This window comes from Opisthorchis viverrini (assembly GCF_000715545.1).
Source record: "Opisthorchis viverrini unplaced genomic scaffold opera_v5_66, whole genome shotgun sequence".
NCBI classification, from domain to species: Eukaryota; Metazoa; Platyhelminthes; class Trematoda; order Opisthorchiida; family Opisthorchiidae; genus Opisthorchis; species Opisthorchis viverrini.
Genome location: NW_008751723.1, coordinates 346,653 through 362,664, shown reverse-complemented (window position 1 = coordinate 362,664; position 16,012 = coordinate 346,653). Strand labels below are relative to the sequence as shown.

Genomic DNA, 16,012 nt, shown 5'->3' with positions numbered 1-16,012 from the left:
CGCAGCCCAATAGTCAATAAAACAGGCAGTTGTTTACTACAATGGTTTTACTAATGGAACTTGGCTCCAGTTTTCAGCAATAAACGCAGAGTAAATTCCTGGTGCATAGAAGAACTCCGGGGCTGAAAACCATGTTGACTGAGTCGTATTCGATCACTTCATGCTTTGGAAAATATTTTGAGGAATACAGAGGTAAGCATCTCAGCGACACAATAAATAAGCCTGAGTCTCCGATAAATTTTGCATACTGTTTTATCACCCTTCTTGGAAATGGGAAGTAAAATGGAGATTCCTCAGTCAAGAGGAAGGAACTTCCCCTCCCAAATGGAGCATGCGTAGGAATAGGAGGAAAACTGGGAGACCGTACGCACACATCTCATTGGGACTGCCATCATCTACTGCAGTTCTCATTTCTTGAGGTGATTCACCTCCGACCAAAAAACTGTTTGAATGGGAGGTTGACAGTCAATGCTGCAAGGCTCCGGTCTTTTGTGTGACGACCAAGTGGTTTCTGAATTTGGCTAAAGTGGTTCACCCATGGTTCGTTTTTATCCGAGTGACTTACTATAGGCTCTGTGTTTGTGCTACGCGAAAGTGAGATTCACACGTAGGCCTCGCTAAGTAGGAAGATAATCTTGGGAAACCAAAAACTTTCGAAGCCTTTCCTATATTTGCAGCTATATTCGACGAGCATGAAATACGGTTGCCTCTAGCAGACATGATGCCTTCATGCTGAGGAGTTTGGTAGTCAGGAGACTTTGATGGGTGTCTGTAGGGCAACTCGTAACCAAGACACTTCTTTGGGGGCTTTTTTGATAGGTGTCCTAAATACGGACCACTGATCACCCACTGAGACCAACAGATTTTCGGGGTTCCAGGGAGTAGGCTGTCACTTGCTTTGGTGTGCTTGTAAATTGGTCGAGTAAGCCTCTTCTCAGCCATTTTGGGGGGCGTTCATGCACCTCAAGGGTCATTTTTGTCCCATAGCAAACTTGAACTTCATTTGTACGAGGGTTTCATCCGAATCTCCTGTGTGACTCACTTCAGCTCCCCGATACTAGCGACACTCTTCTAAAGCTGAAGCCTGTTTTCAGAACGTAGTCAGTTATAAATATGTTCATCAGTTGAAACATCGTGTTGGCTCCTGCCGTTTTAGGTGTTGGAAACATACTGGTGACGACGGATGACATTTCTGTCACCTTTCTTACGTCCTTGTTCTAGACGTAACTGGCCACGGATATGGCTGATGGAACCATACATTTGGCCTACACCAGGATTTAATCCGCCTTCGATCGACACCCGTTCATCTTCACGGAACATAGCCAATAGAACCTCCTCAGGAGAGGCCACATAGTGTTATGTCTCTTGGAAGCAATACGTGGGTATCAAGAGATGACTTTACTTGTTTCCAAAGACAGCTAAGCAATACTGGGGAGAGGTATAAAACCTTACCCCTTAAAATATGTCGTTTTAAGTCACTGTGCTTACAGAAGAATGAAGAGATAACTTAAACAAATAACACATTTTAATGGTTCTGATATGCTAGGTCGTTGTGATGATCCTACTATGAATTCCAATCAGCAACAGACTGTTGATTGATATGTTTTTTTCTACTCAGGTGTCATTCAGTAATCGAAACCAGTCTACGCTGAAAGACTAAGAAGCGCTGTACAGCTGTCTAATATCACGTAGGCGTTGTCAATATATTCGGGCTACACGTCACTTGTATAACAAAATTTACAAAGCATTCTAGACTCACGTGATTGGCACAGATTGATGGCACTGATGGTACACAGGTTGCTTGTTCTCATTGTGAGCTGCTTCTAAGCAGCAATTGCAGACAAGTGATGACGTCTGTTTCTGAGTAATATATCAGCCTATGGAAGTGTTTTGAACAGCATTAACATGGATCGCACATGGTAGACACACAGCAGTTGATAAATCTGCTACTGAAGTACCCATCGTACAAACAAATACCGGTTTTCTAATTACCCCACTGCGAGTCCGTTGACGCCATCGAACACAAGCAAGACTTTTGAGACATAAGTGTTCAAGCACCTGAAGACACCGTACATCATATTTCCGCAGAGACCATGCCTCACAAAAATACAGCCCCTACTATAGCCGAGTACAGCTGACCCTTGAGAACCAGTGATATGCTCTTTTAAACGTCAAAAGTGACACAGACGGGCAAACATGAATAGGCTCAAAGCGCATACCAAAAATAGTACATCGGTGGCTGGTGCATGCAACAACACCTCGTAAGGAAATGTGCGAACGCAGTCCCAAATACTACTGACAGCGTACACACAGTGTTTTGGTCCAGAATGATAATTCCAGCTCCGCTCGTTTATCAGGGTCATGGACAAAGGTTGTATGTAAAATCAAGTTGTGAAATAGTATGTTTCACAACAATTCTCAGTATTCAGCTAAGGTATTTCGAAGGAATGTATTCTATTATATATAATATTTGCAGGTCATAGAATTGGCTTGCTCCATTATATATAAGAAGAACCTGAAATTACGAGAATTATATCAACAAATGTTTCAATACTTGAGAATAGGTATTCAGTTGTGGCGTCACTTTATTCTTCTAATATGTTAGTTTGTCATGAGTTAGACTTTCCGGGTTCCTCGTTATTATTTCGTGTTCATGTTTGGGATGATTTAACAATGACGGTAACTACATACTACCCACAAATTCAGAGCTGATACTATCATTCGATTGCTAGACCACTAACGCAAATCGTCAGGTAACATCGAAATCGTTTCTTAGATCCTCTAGTAGTGAACTCGATGGACCCTTTCGCGAACGAATTATGTGCGGGATGTTTATGTCATTCATAATGTATTCACTCCTTTGTCTTGGACTTTCACCAGACTTCAGTTCACTTTCTATTGTACCTGCCGATGCCCTTTCCACTACCAGCGATGGAAGTACCAAGCCACTTAAATGATCCGTGAAATTCCCAGGACACTTTGAATGCGCACCCGGATGTCGACCTCCACTGGATTGTTCCTGCAGTCGGCTCATTTGATCCAAAAAAGTTTTATCCGAAGAAGAACCTAGCTCAACTGACTTGGTCTGGACTGCGATTCTCGATTTATGACTGAAACACCAGGTTTCTTATTACCTCCGAATTGGTCATTCAGGGGTCACTCAAAAAAGTATTATGATGTATCGCGATGCTTTACCTGGACTGCGATTCTCGATTTACGACTGAAACACCAGGTTTTCATTACTTCCGAATTGGTCATTCATAAAAGTATTATGATGTATCGCGATGCTTTAGGGTAAGTGTTCGAGGTTGTCAATTATTGATAAGTGACTTAAAGCTATTCACTGCACAGAGTGATGATTAGAGGTGCCCCAAGCCTGACGTTTCAGTCAGCTTGTCTGTGTACCTTTAAAAGAGGCCAGCCATCACTGCAAACCCAAGTTTCATCAAAAGAAATTTCATCATTATAATATGACTAATTTCGAATTCAGTGACTTGTGATAGACTCTCAATTCTAAGGCCACTTATGACCTCGAAAATGTCCGAGTCTTCTCTTGACTGCCGCGGCTCTTTATTGTGACATTTCATAAAGCGTCAAAAGAACACGTGCAAAACACGACAACCACCACGGAAAACACGACAAATCAGTGAGACTCGTAGGTCATCAGCTGCCGTGACGCACGAGATAAAGTTTGCTGAAGTTAGTCCTAAATTTTAACTACAGAAATACGCCTTCAATTCACATACACCTGTTCATCTGTTAAAATTGAAATGGTTCATTCTGAGCATCTCTCACATTTGTGATCGTATGATATTGTTGGTATTTTGCTAATAGGTTAAGAAAAGATTGGTACTTTTCGAGACTGAGCCAGCTATCCACTTCACGTCCCATGCAATCTTTCGGTTCAACAAAGGAAATTTCGGTATATTTGTTAAACGTTATAATGAAGTAAAGATGAGGGATTTATTGGCATCTGAACTGCAGACACATCGATCTTGTTACATGCTGTATGTACGGCATGGAATACAAACATGTTGAGAATCCGCTTCTATCCGCTTGTATTATGTCAGTGAATAAATTATATGAATAAATTATATGAATAAATTATATGAATAAGTTCTCAAATCCTCATGTGCCCGAATCCTTATTTTGGTGCTGTGCAGAAAGCACCAAACTCGCTCACTCCCTCGTGGCACAAACGTTTGATTATCTGACGTGTGAGATAAACTCACATTGGCTCCCCTGGATGAGATACAATGGGGATGTACTGCGAGTTTAATTGAATTTATGAACCGAACTTTGTTTCGGTGATTTTGGGTTGGCCAATGCTGACTTAACAATCTGTGCTATTTCCTACCATCTGTGAACTAATGGGATCGTTATGTGGGTACTAAAGTGCTGCTTGGCAAACATCAATATATCGGGTAGAAGAGTTATAGACCGCACCGGTATTTTAGCGGAGTTAAAAATGGCTTGGGAAAAGCAGCAAATTTTGTGGGTTTGTTGGCTGAAAGTGAATCCACATCCTTCAGAGAGATATGGTTGAACTTGCCTGCAGTTCGACTGGCGGTCTTTCGCGAATAATGCCAGCTACAATCACGGTACGACGAGTACGCGGTCGTTACAGCTGACAATGATGATGANGATGATGATGATGATGATGATGATGATGAATAATGGCTGGGCTATTGAAAGAGTTTTCTAGGTAACTTCAAGTAAAGTGACTACGTTCATGAACCATGCGCACAAAACGAGATCAGTGAGAACGTATGGCTGAGGTTGAGTTTGAACCGTTGGTCTGAAAATTGGGCAGCTGGGTTGTTCCTTATCCATTCGATGAAAACACAATCAGGACTTGCTGCTTCTGCTTGAAAAAATCTAAGGCCACAGCTAGAAATTCAACGTAAGGGTCGTGAAAGTGGTGGACAATTAATTATTGACTGATGGCCGAATTCCTATCGGATTTCGTTGGATAGGCCGAGCACAGCAAGCCGAATGAACTTTTTCACTCCTATAAGAAATCATCTTTCTGGGTGAGTTGCTGAATGCAGCAAATACTTATTCATCGAACCACGAAATTGAGTGAAAGACACAAATACTCGCCAAGACGAAAAATCGTTTCGACGGAACTGGCGAAATATATTGTCGGCCAGTCTTAAAGCAAATGTTCAGCAATAAATTAATGGATGACAATTGATGGCAGATAGTAACGTGCACCAAACACAGCTGTTTGTGCTGTTGTCTTCTTCTGCCCCTGGTTTGTTTTCGGTGGAGTAATGTCATTTCCGAGTGATTTAATATGCATGGTTTGCAGAAAACAAAGACTGTCCTCCAGCTGCCGTCTGGAGATTTCCTTCGTATTTTCCCAAAGCAGCTGCACCATTGGCCTGTGATAAAATACAAGGAGAAAAGAAACTAGAAACTGAGCCCATTTCCGCTAAACGTGTGCAGTTGGTGGGAAAAAGTATTCAAACCAGCTTATTCTCTAGTTAGTACAGTTACATGAACTGGTTGAATACGACTAGGGTAAACCACGGTGAGACTATCTTAATAGATTGATTTGATTGTTCTGGTCACCAAAGGATAATTGGTCGTATCACTCACAAAGGGTGCCAAAATGGATCTTATTATGACCTGATCTGAAGCTTAAACACCGAAACATTTCAGTATCTGGGCCGAGCTAGTTTATGAATAATGTCTGAACATGTGGCAAAGTTTTTTGCTTCCCACAGATTTTATCCGGAAAGGGAGACTAAAACATAACTATCTGCACTACGAAGCAGATGAAAACGCTATCGATACAAACGAGCATACACCAAGGATGAGCCTACCAGGGAAGTTAAGCCATGACGCGTAAACTGTTGAAATGGAATTAAATAAATAAAGCAATAATCAAATAAAAGCAAAACACAATAAATTGCTCGTAAACTTCTCATCAAAAGACGTATATGTAATGGACGTGTCTGTTTGTAACTTATTTTATTTAAAGTAAGCAAGTAGTTTTCTTGGCAGAACATACTACTAATGGGGTTGCTGAAAACGCTTCGAAAGCCCATAACTAGTTTCACCGTTTATAGGGCTCGAAGGCAAATTCTTCTAGTTTCTGTCAAATTGATGTTAACTGATCAATTCAACCGCGCACTGACGAGGCATTCTTGATTGCTGACGAGACGCTAGCAACCTAAATAGCAGGCTTGGTGAACAGACCAAAAATCACCCAATCAGGCACCAAAAATTTACTACTTTTTTCGATCTTCCTACTGGAACATGGTGGACAAATATTAAGATTTGTCCAACACATTAGCGGCGAAACTTTCACTAAAAAGCTGGTAAAATTTTTCAATGTATTCATTTTTTCAGGGAGGTCAGATTCCTGAAAATAATCCCGAAACTTACTGAGACGCTCAAACTCCACGAAAATCCCAAAAGGGGAGCCGGCAAGGATCCAGGTCAGTCAATCAATCACTCGATTCAACAACGACCGACGAGTGTTCAGATGTGCCAAAAAAGCACGATCGATGACGCTTGGTGTTCACTAAATGCCGGTTAGACAGCATGGATCAATGGCAAAAGTGACCTTTAAATACCGCAGAGCCTTTTTTAACTTTTGCACTCGCTTGTTCGCAATGAAACTGTTGTGTTTCTTGTTGACGGGTCTTTTCCCAAAATTAAGGCACTGGAGCGAGGATAGCAGTTAAATACAACTCCTTCTGAAAGCCAGTAACTAAGTACATCGGTCGTGTCTGACGAACTATCCTGAAACTGTAGAATAATCTGCCTCACTTTCTTTTTACTTGACGAAACATTTCATTACATAACTGTCACCAAAATACGTACAGTCCTATATTTTGTGATGCAGCCGATCCCACATACCATATACAGCGTACTTCAACGAAGCCGGACAGAGTTGACATTAGGCTAAAAATCAAGAAACAGGGGACCAGGAATTCTAATACAGTGTGTAAGATGTCTTATATACAATCATTCGATTACATTTACCACACAACACCACGCGTGTGAATAGCGAAACGATGGTGGATCTCTGTAAGCGACGGATTCGACATGGTAGATTTCAACGCATATATCAGCATAACAAACGAGTACTCACAGTAGACTTGTTGTCCTGTACAGTTGATCATGCGGCCTAGAATTCGGTGCAGACACTTTTCCACATTTTACATCCTGGACTATTGTATTCTTAAACATATGGCTGCCAGGTTTTGTGTGGGTCCGTCATTCATACCTCGCGGGAAGTCCCTAAGACAGCAGGAAGTAGCCGGTTCTATGACTTATCACGGATATTTATAACGAGTCGATCATTTTGCGTTATCCTGTTGCAGCTATCCACGTTTGTACGGGAGTTCCTCTATTTAGAAACAGCGCTGACAAGGTGAATATGAAGCAGCTGAGACCAACGGCCACACTGACTGGTGAGTAGAACAAATATTCCTTTCTATTGAAGGAACGGAAGAGGGTTTCACAAGAACACCATCGAACTTTACCAAGTATATATACTCCCCGGATACCTTGAACTTACACCAAAGCTCCGTACTCAGGTAGTGATAACATCACAGGTTAAGACCCACGGAAACAACGAGAGACTTCTTCATTGGTAAGGCTCATTTTCTGTTTGGAAAGACCAGCGTTCCCAACTGACTACTTATAGGAGTCACACCCGCGGATTTCAGTAAATAGTCGGATTCATACCAGTTTGTACGTCGTGTATACAGGTTAAACTCTTTATTCAGCAGCGAACAAAATATATGCAGGGGATTTCTACCAGCTGGGTTCGGAACACATCGCTCGTTGAATTTAACAGTACCAGAGATCGAGTGTAGAAGAGCTGTTCTCGTTCCCGTCACTTTTTGATGTGATCATCTAAAGTGATTTCTGTTGAGTATTACCCAGTTGATCACAGTAGGCTATATTTGGTCAGGAGTTGCACTATAGTTGGTTTTCAGAGCCAGCTAACCACAGTAGCCTGCCTGCTGTTTCTAGATAGCCTGTCTACTTCCCACGTAATAGGAAGTCTGCTAACCACCAGTTCCAAGTGAATAAACTGGAAACCTATGAAGCCATGAGAACCATAGGTGTACCTGTGAAAATAGCTGCTAAAAAGTATCAGTGTCACTTAGTAATCTATTGATATAAACATATGAATAAACTGGAAACCTATGAAGCGATGAGGCCCATAGGTGTACCTAGAAGTTCGAATCCTGTGAAAATAGCTGCTAAAAAGTATCAATGTCACTTAGTAATCTATTGATATAAACATTGTTCTACACTTTCATAGTCACGTCAGTCGGAGGCGAATTTAGGAATTCGTCGACGAATGACACTGAGATAAGCATTAACGTTAAGCACAGCACCAAAGGACAAAAACTAATCAAAACACAATAACTATAGTTGATCAACTGTGGCATCATCTGGCCGTGAGTTATCGTGGCAACCGTAACGAAGCACACTGATTCATCGAACCCATGTTCGAGGAAGAAACTCACCTGTGCCAACTTGAGCAACTCTTGTTGAGCACTGACCACGTTAGCTTTTTTGCCGTCCCACGTCTGGATCACAGATGCCTGTAATGCACGCCCGAAACTGAAAGTTAATGCCCAGGGTTTACGGCCAGGGGCAGCATTGATAGCGTTCAAGTTTTGTGTTGCCTCGACTTCAGACATGCCTCCAGAGAGGAAGACAATTCCTAGAAAGTGGTGAGAAGAGTTAGCAGGGTGAAAACGGAGATTTGACTTTAGAAGTAGATGTGAGCTTCTCGAAGCCAAAAGGCAATGTGAGTTTTCGTTTTCAGATATATGAAAACTTTGCTTCATGTGCGTAGCCATTCCTACGACTGTTTTTTACTCTAGTCTGCATATCAAGGTGTCATTTGCGACAATGCTAACAGTCAGCTAGTTTTACAGTAAATTTCAGTAGTCGAGTGACTTCAGGGGAATGTGTCATTTTGTCAACTGCGTTCTCGAATCGGTTAAATCTGCAGTAATGGACTACATTTTTGCGCCGCACTTTTTGTTCAGTATACTTTTCTCCTTCCTTTGAGTGGGGTAAAAACCCCATCCAAGAACAAGTTTGTAGGATATCTTGAAGTTATGAAAGCAGTGCTGGAGTAATTGCAATGTGTAAATCCAATGAGGATTTTCCGAAGCTGTGGAAGGACTGAAAGGTTCTAGGTTAATTAACGATGCTGAGATCCCACATCCATGGGATCTCATATGATTTTGCGATGAGAAGCCGAAGGGGTACAAATGATGTTTTCAGGACCAAAAGGCTATTACGTGTTCCGTGTATCAAGCTGGAAGGAAGCGCAAATGCCTGCTGCATAAAGTGTGATTACTGAATGCTCAGAATACTGTGCTACTATCCCACGAAACAAAAACAGTCATCAACGTTGCACACACTAAGTCGTCAGATTTAAGTTCGTCTCTTGCCATCCATCACAAAGAAACCGAAACTTGTTGTGGCGTCGCGGTTTGTGTATCCCTGGACACACAGATAGCTTCTAATACCGGGTTGGTAGATGAACGAAGGTCTAACGAACACAGTCTCCTGGTCCTGTATTTTGGGGACTGGGACACGTACGACTAGCTGGCAGGTTGCGGAACCCAGCTGCTTCCCTGTGGTCCAGATATGGACAACCTGACAGTACTCTAACTTGTACACAACGTCAAACTTCATAGCCAGAAATACCCTCGTGCCACATTGACCATCCTATGGTGCCATCAGCTGGCCCACCTTTGTTGTTGCATACAAGATAAGTGAAAACAGGCTGCTTCTCACGCTTACACTTGCACGTATTCCTTCTTATTTCCCACTTTATCCCACTGTGAGTGTTGTTTCTGCGGGTCCCACCACCAAGACTGAGATATTTGTTAGCTTTACACCACCCCCCGCGGCAATTTCTGCACATCCTTTTCGGTACAAGTTCTAAACACTTGAAAATCAATTTTACAGTCCTGAATTCCTCTCTACCTACCCGCGTTTCATGTTCACACTCTAAAACATTCAAGAAAATGAAGTGTTTCGGTCGCACGCTGGGCGTATGCTGTCTGTCGGAAACAAGAAATCAAGACGCAATTATTGTAAATGAATTGACTACCATGTCGCTCTTCCACCGATCTATCGCACGCACGGTACGCAGAATGTCCACCCAGCTATGTACAGACCATAAACCGTTCCTTTGCAAAATCAATTACTCGAACAGCGGAAATGGCCTGATTATGTGGTACCCTGCCTTCGTCCTGAATAGACATTATTACCATTAGTTTCCGGTAATGGAGATTCACTACTACCTTCTACTACTTCTAAAATACCTCTGTGAACTCCGATCACAAGCTTATCCGTTTCCGTCTTTCACTGAGCTTTCTGGGTCTGTGCACAGGTTACTCAGCAACTGAGAAGCTCATGAACCGAAAAATCAAACAAACTTATCAGAATCGGTTTTCCCTGCACCTGCCAATCCAATATCGGATGACAACGATCACTGGAGAAAGCCGCACATGATGTCCGATTACCATCATACGGTACAACCCAGCCAAACCCATTCAAACACTAGGTCTTTCATATGAGTCTGGTATTGCAGTGGCTCCAGTGACAGATTCCATGTGGCCGAAACCAGAGAACCTCGACGAACTAACCGATGCCAAGTAAAAATGGGTGCCCGCGCAGCTAGGAAGTTTGGTCATTCTGAGAGGTCAGAGGAATGTCAGAAGGAAAAATTCTGACATTGTCCACGCAGCTGGCTCGACAGATGTTCGGAGGTCTCTTGTTAGTGCAACCACTAGGAACTAACTTGTCGCTCTGGTGTCCAGCAAAAATAGTGTTGTGGCTGTTTGACCCGCAGCCACTTCCCATCCAGCCTGTCGTCATTTGACAGAGACGTGAAATGGAAGTATAGTGCTCCTTCATCTCTGATCAAAAAGAGCCGTGAATTCCTCAGCTGCTTTTTGTCAAAATCCTGACTTCTATTACCGACGAAGAGACCGTTCCAGAAACTGGGATCAGTCGATAATAATGGTCATCTTCAAAGGTACTCACAGTGGATTTAGCGGCCACAGAGACTTCAGTTTGACTGCTGTTGCAACAATGTTTCTGACGTCGTCTTTTGGTTACACGCAGAACCATAACCAATGGGCATCAACATGGACTACGGCCAGGTATATGCTACATCAACCACGTCTTCACATTCCTACAGGTGTTGGATCAACGCCATATGTGTCGAGAAACTACAATCTTGATGCCCCTGAAAGGGTGCGTTCAACTCTGCCGGTCGGTCAGTGCTGTAAACAACACTTGCCCAACAAGGGATACGTTAAAGCTTTTGAACATAATCCAGTACTTCGATTTATATAATTCAAGGTGTGTGAGTGTGTGATGAGTTCTACAGAAGCATCCTAACAGAAAGTGGCGTACGGCGAGACTGTCCACTCTCTTTGTTCTTGGTGACCGTCATCGATCAACTTGTGAAGCAAAATACGTAGAGTTTTTAAAAACTGCGTGTTTAAAGCAATACTGACTATGTAGTTCTAAATGTTGAAGTCGAAAAAAAGCACAAGTCACATTGAATAAACGGACTACCATCATCTTTCTAAATGCGTCTTACATTAGCGAAGTCAAAATGCAGAATGTGCAGTCTCTTAACATATAACTTATACTTTGAGGAGAACCAATGGAGACTGTGGATAATTTTACGTAAAACGGTTGTTGTATTAGCTCTGACGGAAGTGTCTCTGACGATGTCAGTGTACCAATGTCGAAGGGCCGAATCACGTTTACTAATTTGTATCAATTGTGGCATCAAACAGTTATATCACTGGGTCTTAAGGGTCACGTTTACCAGGCTACATTGAGGGTTGTAGTGCTGTGTGGTTGTGGCATATGGCTTCTGCGGACTGATGATGTAAGTTTTTTTGGGGATTTGACCGCCGATGTCTCATAGAATTACTGGTGCTTGAATCCATCAATGAATTTGCAAACAGGTAATTAAGGATTGAGTTTCCTGTAGTGTAATAGGTACGTTGGTCACGGATAACGTTTTGGACCATTAGATCCGCTATTACACATACCGTACCCTTTCAAATCAGTGATTTCTCCAGCTGCACCTCCGGTGGACTGTGCAGAGCGAAATGGAAAATGCTTGTAGGGGAGTGGATTTCGAACTACTGAGACAATATCAGTAGTGTAAGAAAAATGAGTACTAACCACACATACGGACAAGTGCATTCATTTGCAAATCAATTTGGTTTTCACGCAAGACTCGAATGAATCTCTCGTCTAGGATTTTCCTAAACTGAATGTGCTGCATAAAGGTTCGCCTATGTCTCGGGCCAAACTCAGCCCATTACCCGAATGAATCTCTCGTCTAGGATTTTCCTAAACTGAATGTGCTGCATAAAGGTTCGCCTATGTCTCGGGCCAAACTCAGCCCATTACCCAGCTGTCACGTTCGATCACATTCCATGTGATCAGAATAGTAAGTACTTGACTGGTCGCAAATATCGAGTATCAATAGAAGAGACTGTGGATATGGGCCTTATGGCTGTGCAACCCAAGTTACCGTTCAGATGAACAAATCTGGGAGACCTTTGCGCTGTGTAAAATTTACCGAATGATATCTTACTGCCTGAAGAATCCTTCCCACCATACGTTAGCCATCCATCATTCCTCTGTACCCCACCTGTGGGGTCCATTAAAATTAACTCATCAGGCATATATCTCCAGCTTCCTTATGTCGATCATATGCAGCCGAGCGATCATCGGAAATTAGTCGTGCACCATATAGTGTAGGAGAAATTACAGTAGTGATGTGGACCTATTTTTGGTCGCGAGACCGAAACTATTTTGTGGGAAGACAACACTGAACCGGAAAGACGGGAATTCAAAGTGAAGTTTGTGGGGTCAACATATCCAACCACTCTTGAGTATTTGAGATCTGCAGATATAATACTAAGTTGCTGCTTTAACTAGCCATAAAAAGTTTGTGACGCACTCCTAGTAACTTCTCTCCTTGTATATAATTGACATTTTTTGTAGCGTACGCCCGGAAAAAAATATGACAGCAGCTTGCCCCTTTGTGCTTTTTTCAAATACCGGTAAGTAGACATCGTTTTAAACAGAGCAAGGGAGTGAACTTGGGTCAAGAGAAACCGTTCGTCGAAATTTCAGTTACAGTATGTTATTCTGATAACTTACCTGGAACCGCGGGTGGTACAGTGCGCTGGAGAGCTTGTACCGTCGCGACAGCGTTTTGTTCCACGCTGTATTTGTGGCTGTGTGACTGCCCAGCAGTTACCATATTTGGTTTCAGCAGTGTACCTTCCAGGTATACGTGGTGATCCTGCAGTGCCTTATATGTGAACGATAGGACTTCCTCAGTGACACGTTGGGCAGTGAACAGGTCATGGTTCCCATCCTGGAGAACTTCTGGTTCAACAATAGGAACAATCCCATTCTGCAAAATCGGCATCGAATGCACGTGATGTTTGATACTTTATTCTGAGGATGCAATTGTAATCATACGACCTCCTTAAAAAGTTACGCCTATTCCTATGGCAAGAAAAGTCTATGAGATGAATATAAACAGCCGTACACCAAACGTAAAAACATAGGATGGGATGCATAAGCGTCATTTGGATCAAAATAGCTGATATGTTCATAAAGTAGTATGCGCTTCGATGCGTCGATTCTCCAAAGATGTGCTAACCACAAGGATTTTGAGCAAAACACATGCCAGGGATGTACCGAAAAAAATGAACAGTGAAGCATTCAACTGTTACAAAAGTTAGCTGCATGATTTACCTGCTGACAGATAACTGCATATCTGGCAAGGACATTGGCATTCTCTTTCATTGCCAGATAACTTGGTGTCCGGTCTGAAATCTTCAGGACACAACGCCACTTGGCAAAATGACATCCATCTTTTTTGTATTGTGCACATCGATCGCTCAGCCCGTCTAGACCTTGCGTGGTGCATTCCTCCGGAGTGCCTGGTAAGCTCACGACTCCCTTGTCCACTTTAATCCCTGGGATTATTCCGCGATCCTTGTAAATGCATGGATATGTTGGAAGTGAATGATTGAAAATTAACAATGGTTTACAAATGAACATGAACACATACATTGGTGGGAAGGTATTTGCCAAAAGTTGTGAGGTTGAAGAAACACTGCATTTACATTGCCCTTAGTGTTGCAGCATTCCCTTCAAACCTACCCGTGTTTGTTGATAGATAATGAGTAAAAACCTTACGTTTGAAAGGCGGATAAGTTGGCTCCCAGAAATAAAGCTACAAAAATAGTGATTTATACCTCAGAAAGGTTATGATCTGGAAAAAGTACGAGTTTTTATGGAACCAGTGCGCCCCAAATTACCATAAACGCAAGAAGAACAGAGTTTCTTGCGGTTAGTTAACATGCCGCACACGTAATTCTGTTCGCTTCGTGTTAACAGCAGAAAGTACTCCAGGTGCAAAAATTCCTATAAGTACCGGGCAGTTTCTGCTGGACAGAATGATTGACAAAATGATATTAGGAGAAAGGTCATAGCCCACGATACTCCATACTTAGTTACTCCACAGTGGCTAAGCCTCATTCACAGTACAAACAGCAACACCCTGTTGTCGGATACTGTTGCTGAACTGTCGTTAGGAGTACAGAACAAAGGGAAAGAAAGAAAAGGGGTTATCCAAAAAGCCATATGGCGTTAGGGCAAACAGTCAGGAGTCAGATGCTGGTCTGTGCTTAAAATGTGGGCATCGTTCCGGGGTGAGAGGTCATCAGATGTATCAAATTTGTACCTCTTAAGACCTCAGTCAACACAAGCCAAGTACACAATGACAGATAAAGGGTTGCTAGTCCGTCCAGCTGGAAGGTGACAAAATCACCTACCCATATATCGCCGATGAGAAACGTGTATATGCACAGTCGCGAGATATCTTCTTGATGTTTCCACAGCTAAGGTCCCCATAATGAACAGCGATGGTGTTCCGTGAGTCAAGTGATTTTACCAGAAAGGAATCACCTATTCCTAAAATAACGTGTTAGCAGTATGAGGGTATTTGGGGATTGTTGTTGAGGATTTCGATTTGCATGTGGAGTAAGTCTATGCAGACTTGCTCAGAAAGACGCTGCTGACCATCCACTGGTAACCAAGCGGTTAAGTTTCCAAACTACTAGCCGGAAGGTTGCAAGTTGGAAACCCTAGAACATTTTGTGAGTTATGCGCTGCTGACGATTACATATTAGAACGAAATAACTATTCAGCGCTTCTTGGCTTTTCACTATAGATTGGCTTCGCTTATAGGACAAAACCTCAATTGAAAATTCTCAACCCCCCTCAGACCACCAACATTCTCAGACTATCGTTTAGCCATCACTTCCAGCTGCTCTTAACTATGATTCAAGCCATCGCGCCTTCCTCGGATTTCTTCAGTTGATAAATACCTCTGTTTATAACTTGTTGAGTAAAGATTGGATGTAGCTGAGTTACGGGACCGAAGCCGAACTCTTGATACCTCGAACCTGAATTAAAACCTGTGGGTATGTGGTTAATTGTTGTGACAGACCTTACCTCATGCTATCATAACGGTCACACTATCCCGTTGACGTTAGAAATGGTAAAGACAAAAGCAAAGTATGGTTGAATGTAGGCAGAGACCGAACTCTTCCATTATACAATGGTGCATAATCTTAACAGTAATTTCGCGTAACAGTTGTGACCAACCGAAACAAAATTCACTTCCCATCTCACATAAAAACTAAAAATTTTGGCAACAATAAAGTAGGTACCACTGTTTTTTCAGTGAAGAATTGCTGGCACAATAAAATTCAGATGTGAGAAATGACCTTTTGACCTTAAAACTGCATAAAAAGGCTTTGAAAAGACTTATAATGATTCAGACGATTGTAGATCCTAATACAAATGATTCCATAGTAAGTTAACAAATCCACAGAGCAATGTCTCTTTTGGTTTACAAAGAGTAAGTTCGTCCGATAGACTATCCAGA

General features: G+C 42.3%; 1 protein-coding gene across 1 annotated transcript in view; it reads right to left on the bottom strand.

Annotated features, from left to right (window-relative positions):
- Positions 1-5,118: 5,118 nt before the first annotated feature.
- Positions 5,119-16,012, bottom strand: part of T265_04184 (hypothetical protein) — a gene marked incomplete at both ends in the record, with an annotated part of 59,675 nt that continues 48,781 nt past the window's right edge. Inside the window, 4 exons of the mRNA XM_009168866.1 lie at positions 5,119-5,387; positions 8,502-8,701; positions 13,204-13,462; positions 13,810-14,052. Of these exons, the coding sequence (XP_009167130.1) occupies positions 5,295-5,387; positions 8,502-8,701; positions 13,204-13,462; positions 13,810-14,052 (795 nt within the window). The remainder of the gene's footprint in view (positions 5,388-8,501; positions 8,702-13,203; positions 13,463-13,809; positions 14,053-16,012) is intronic.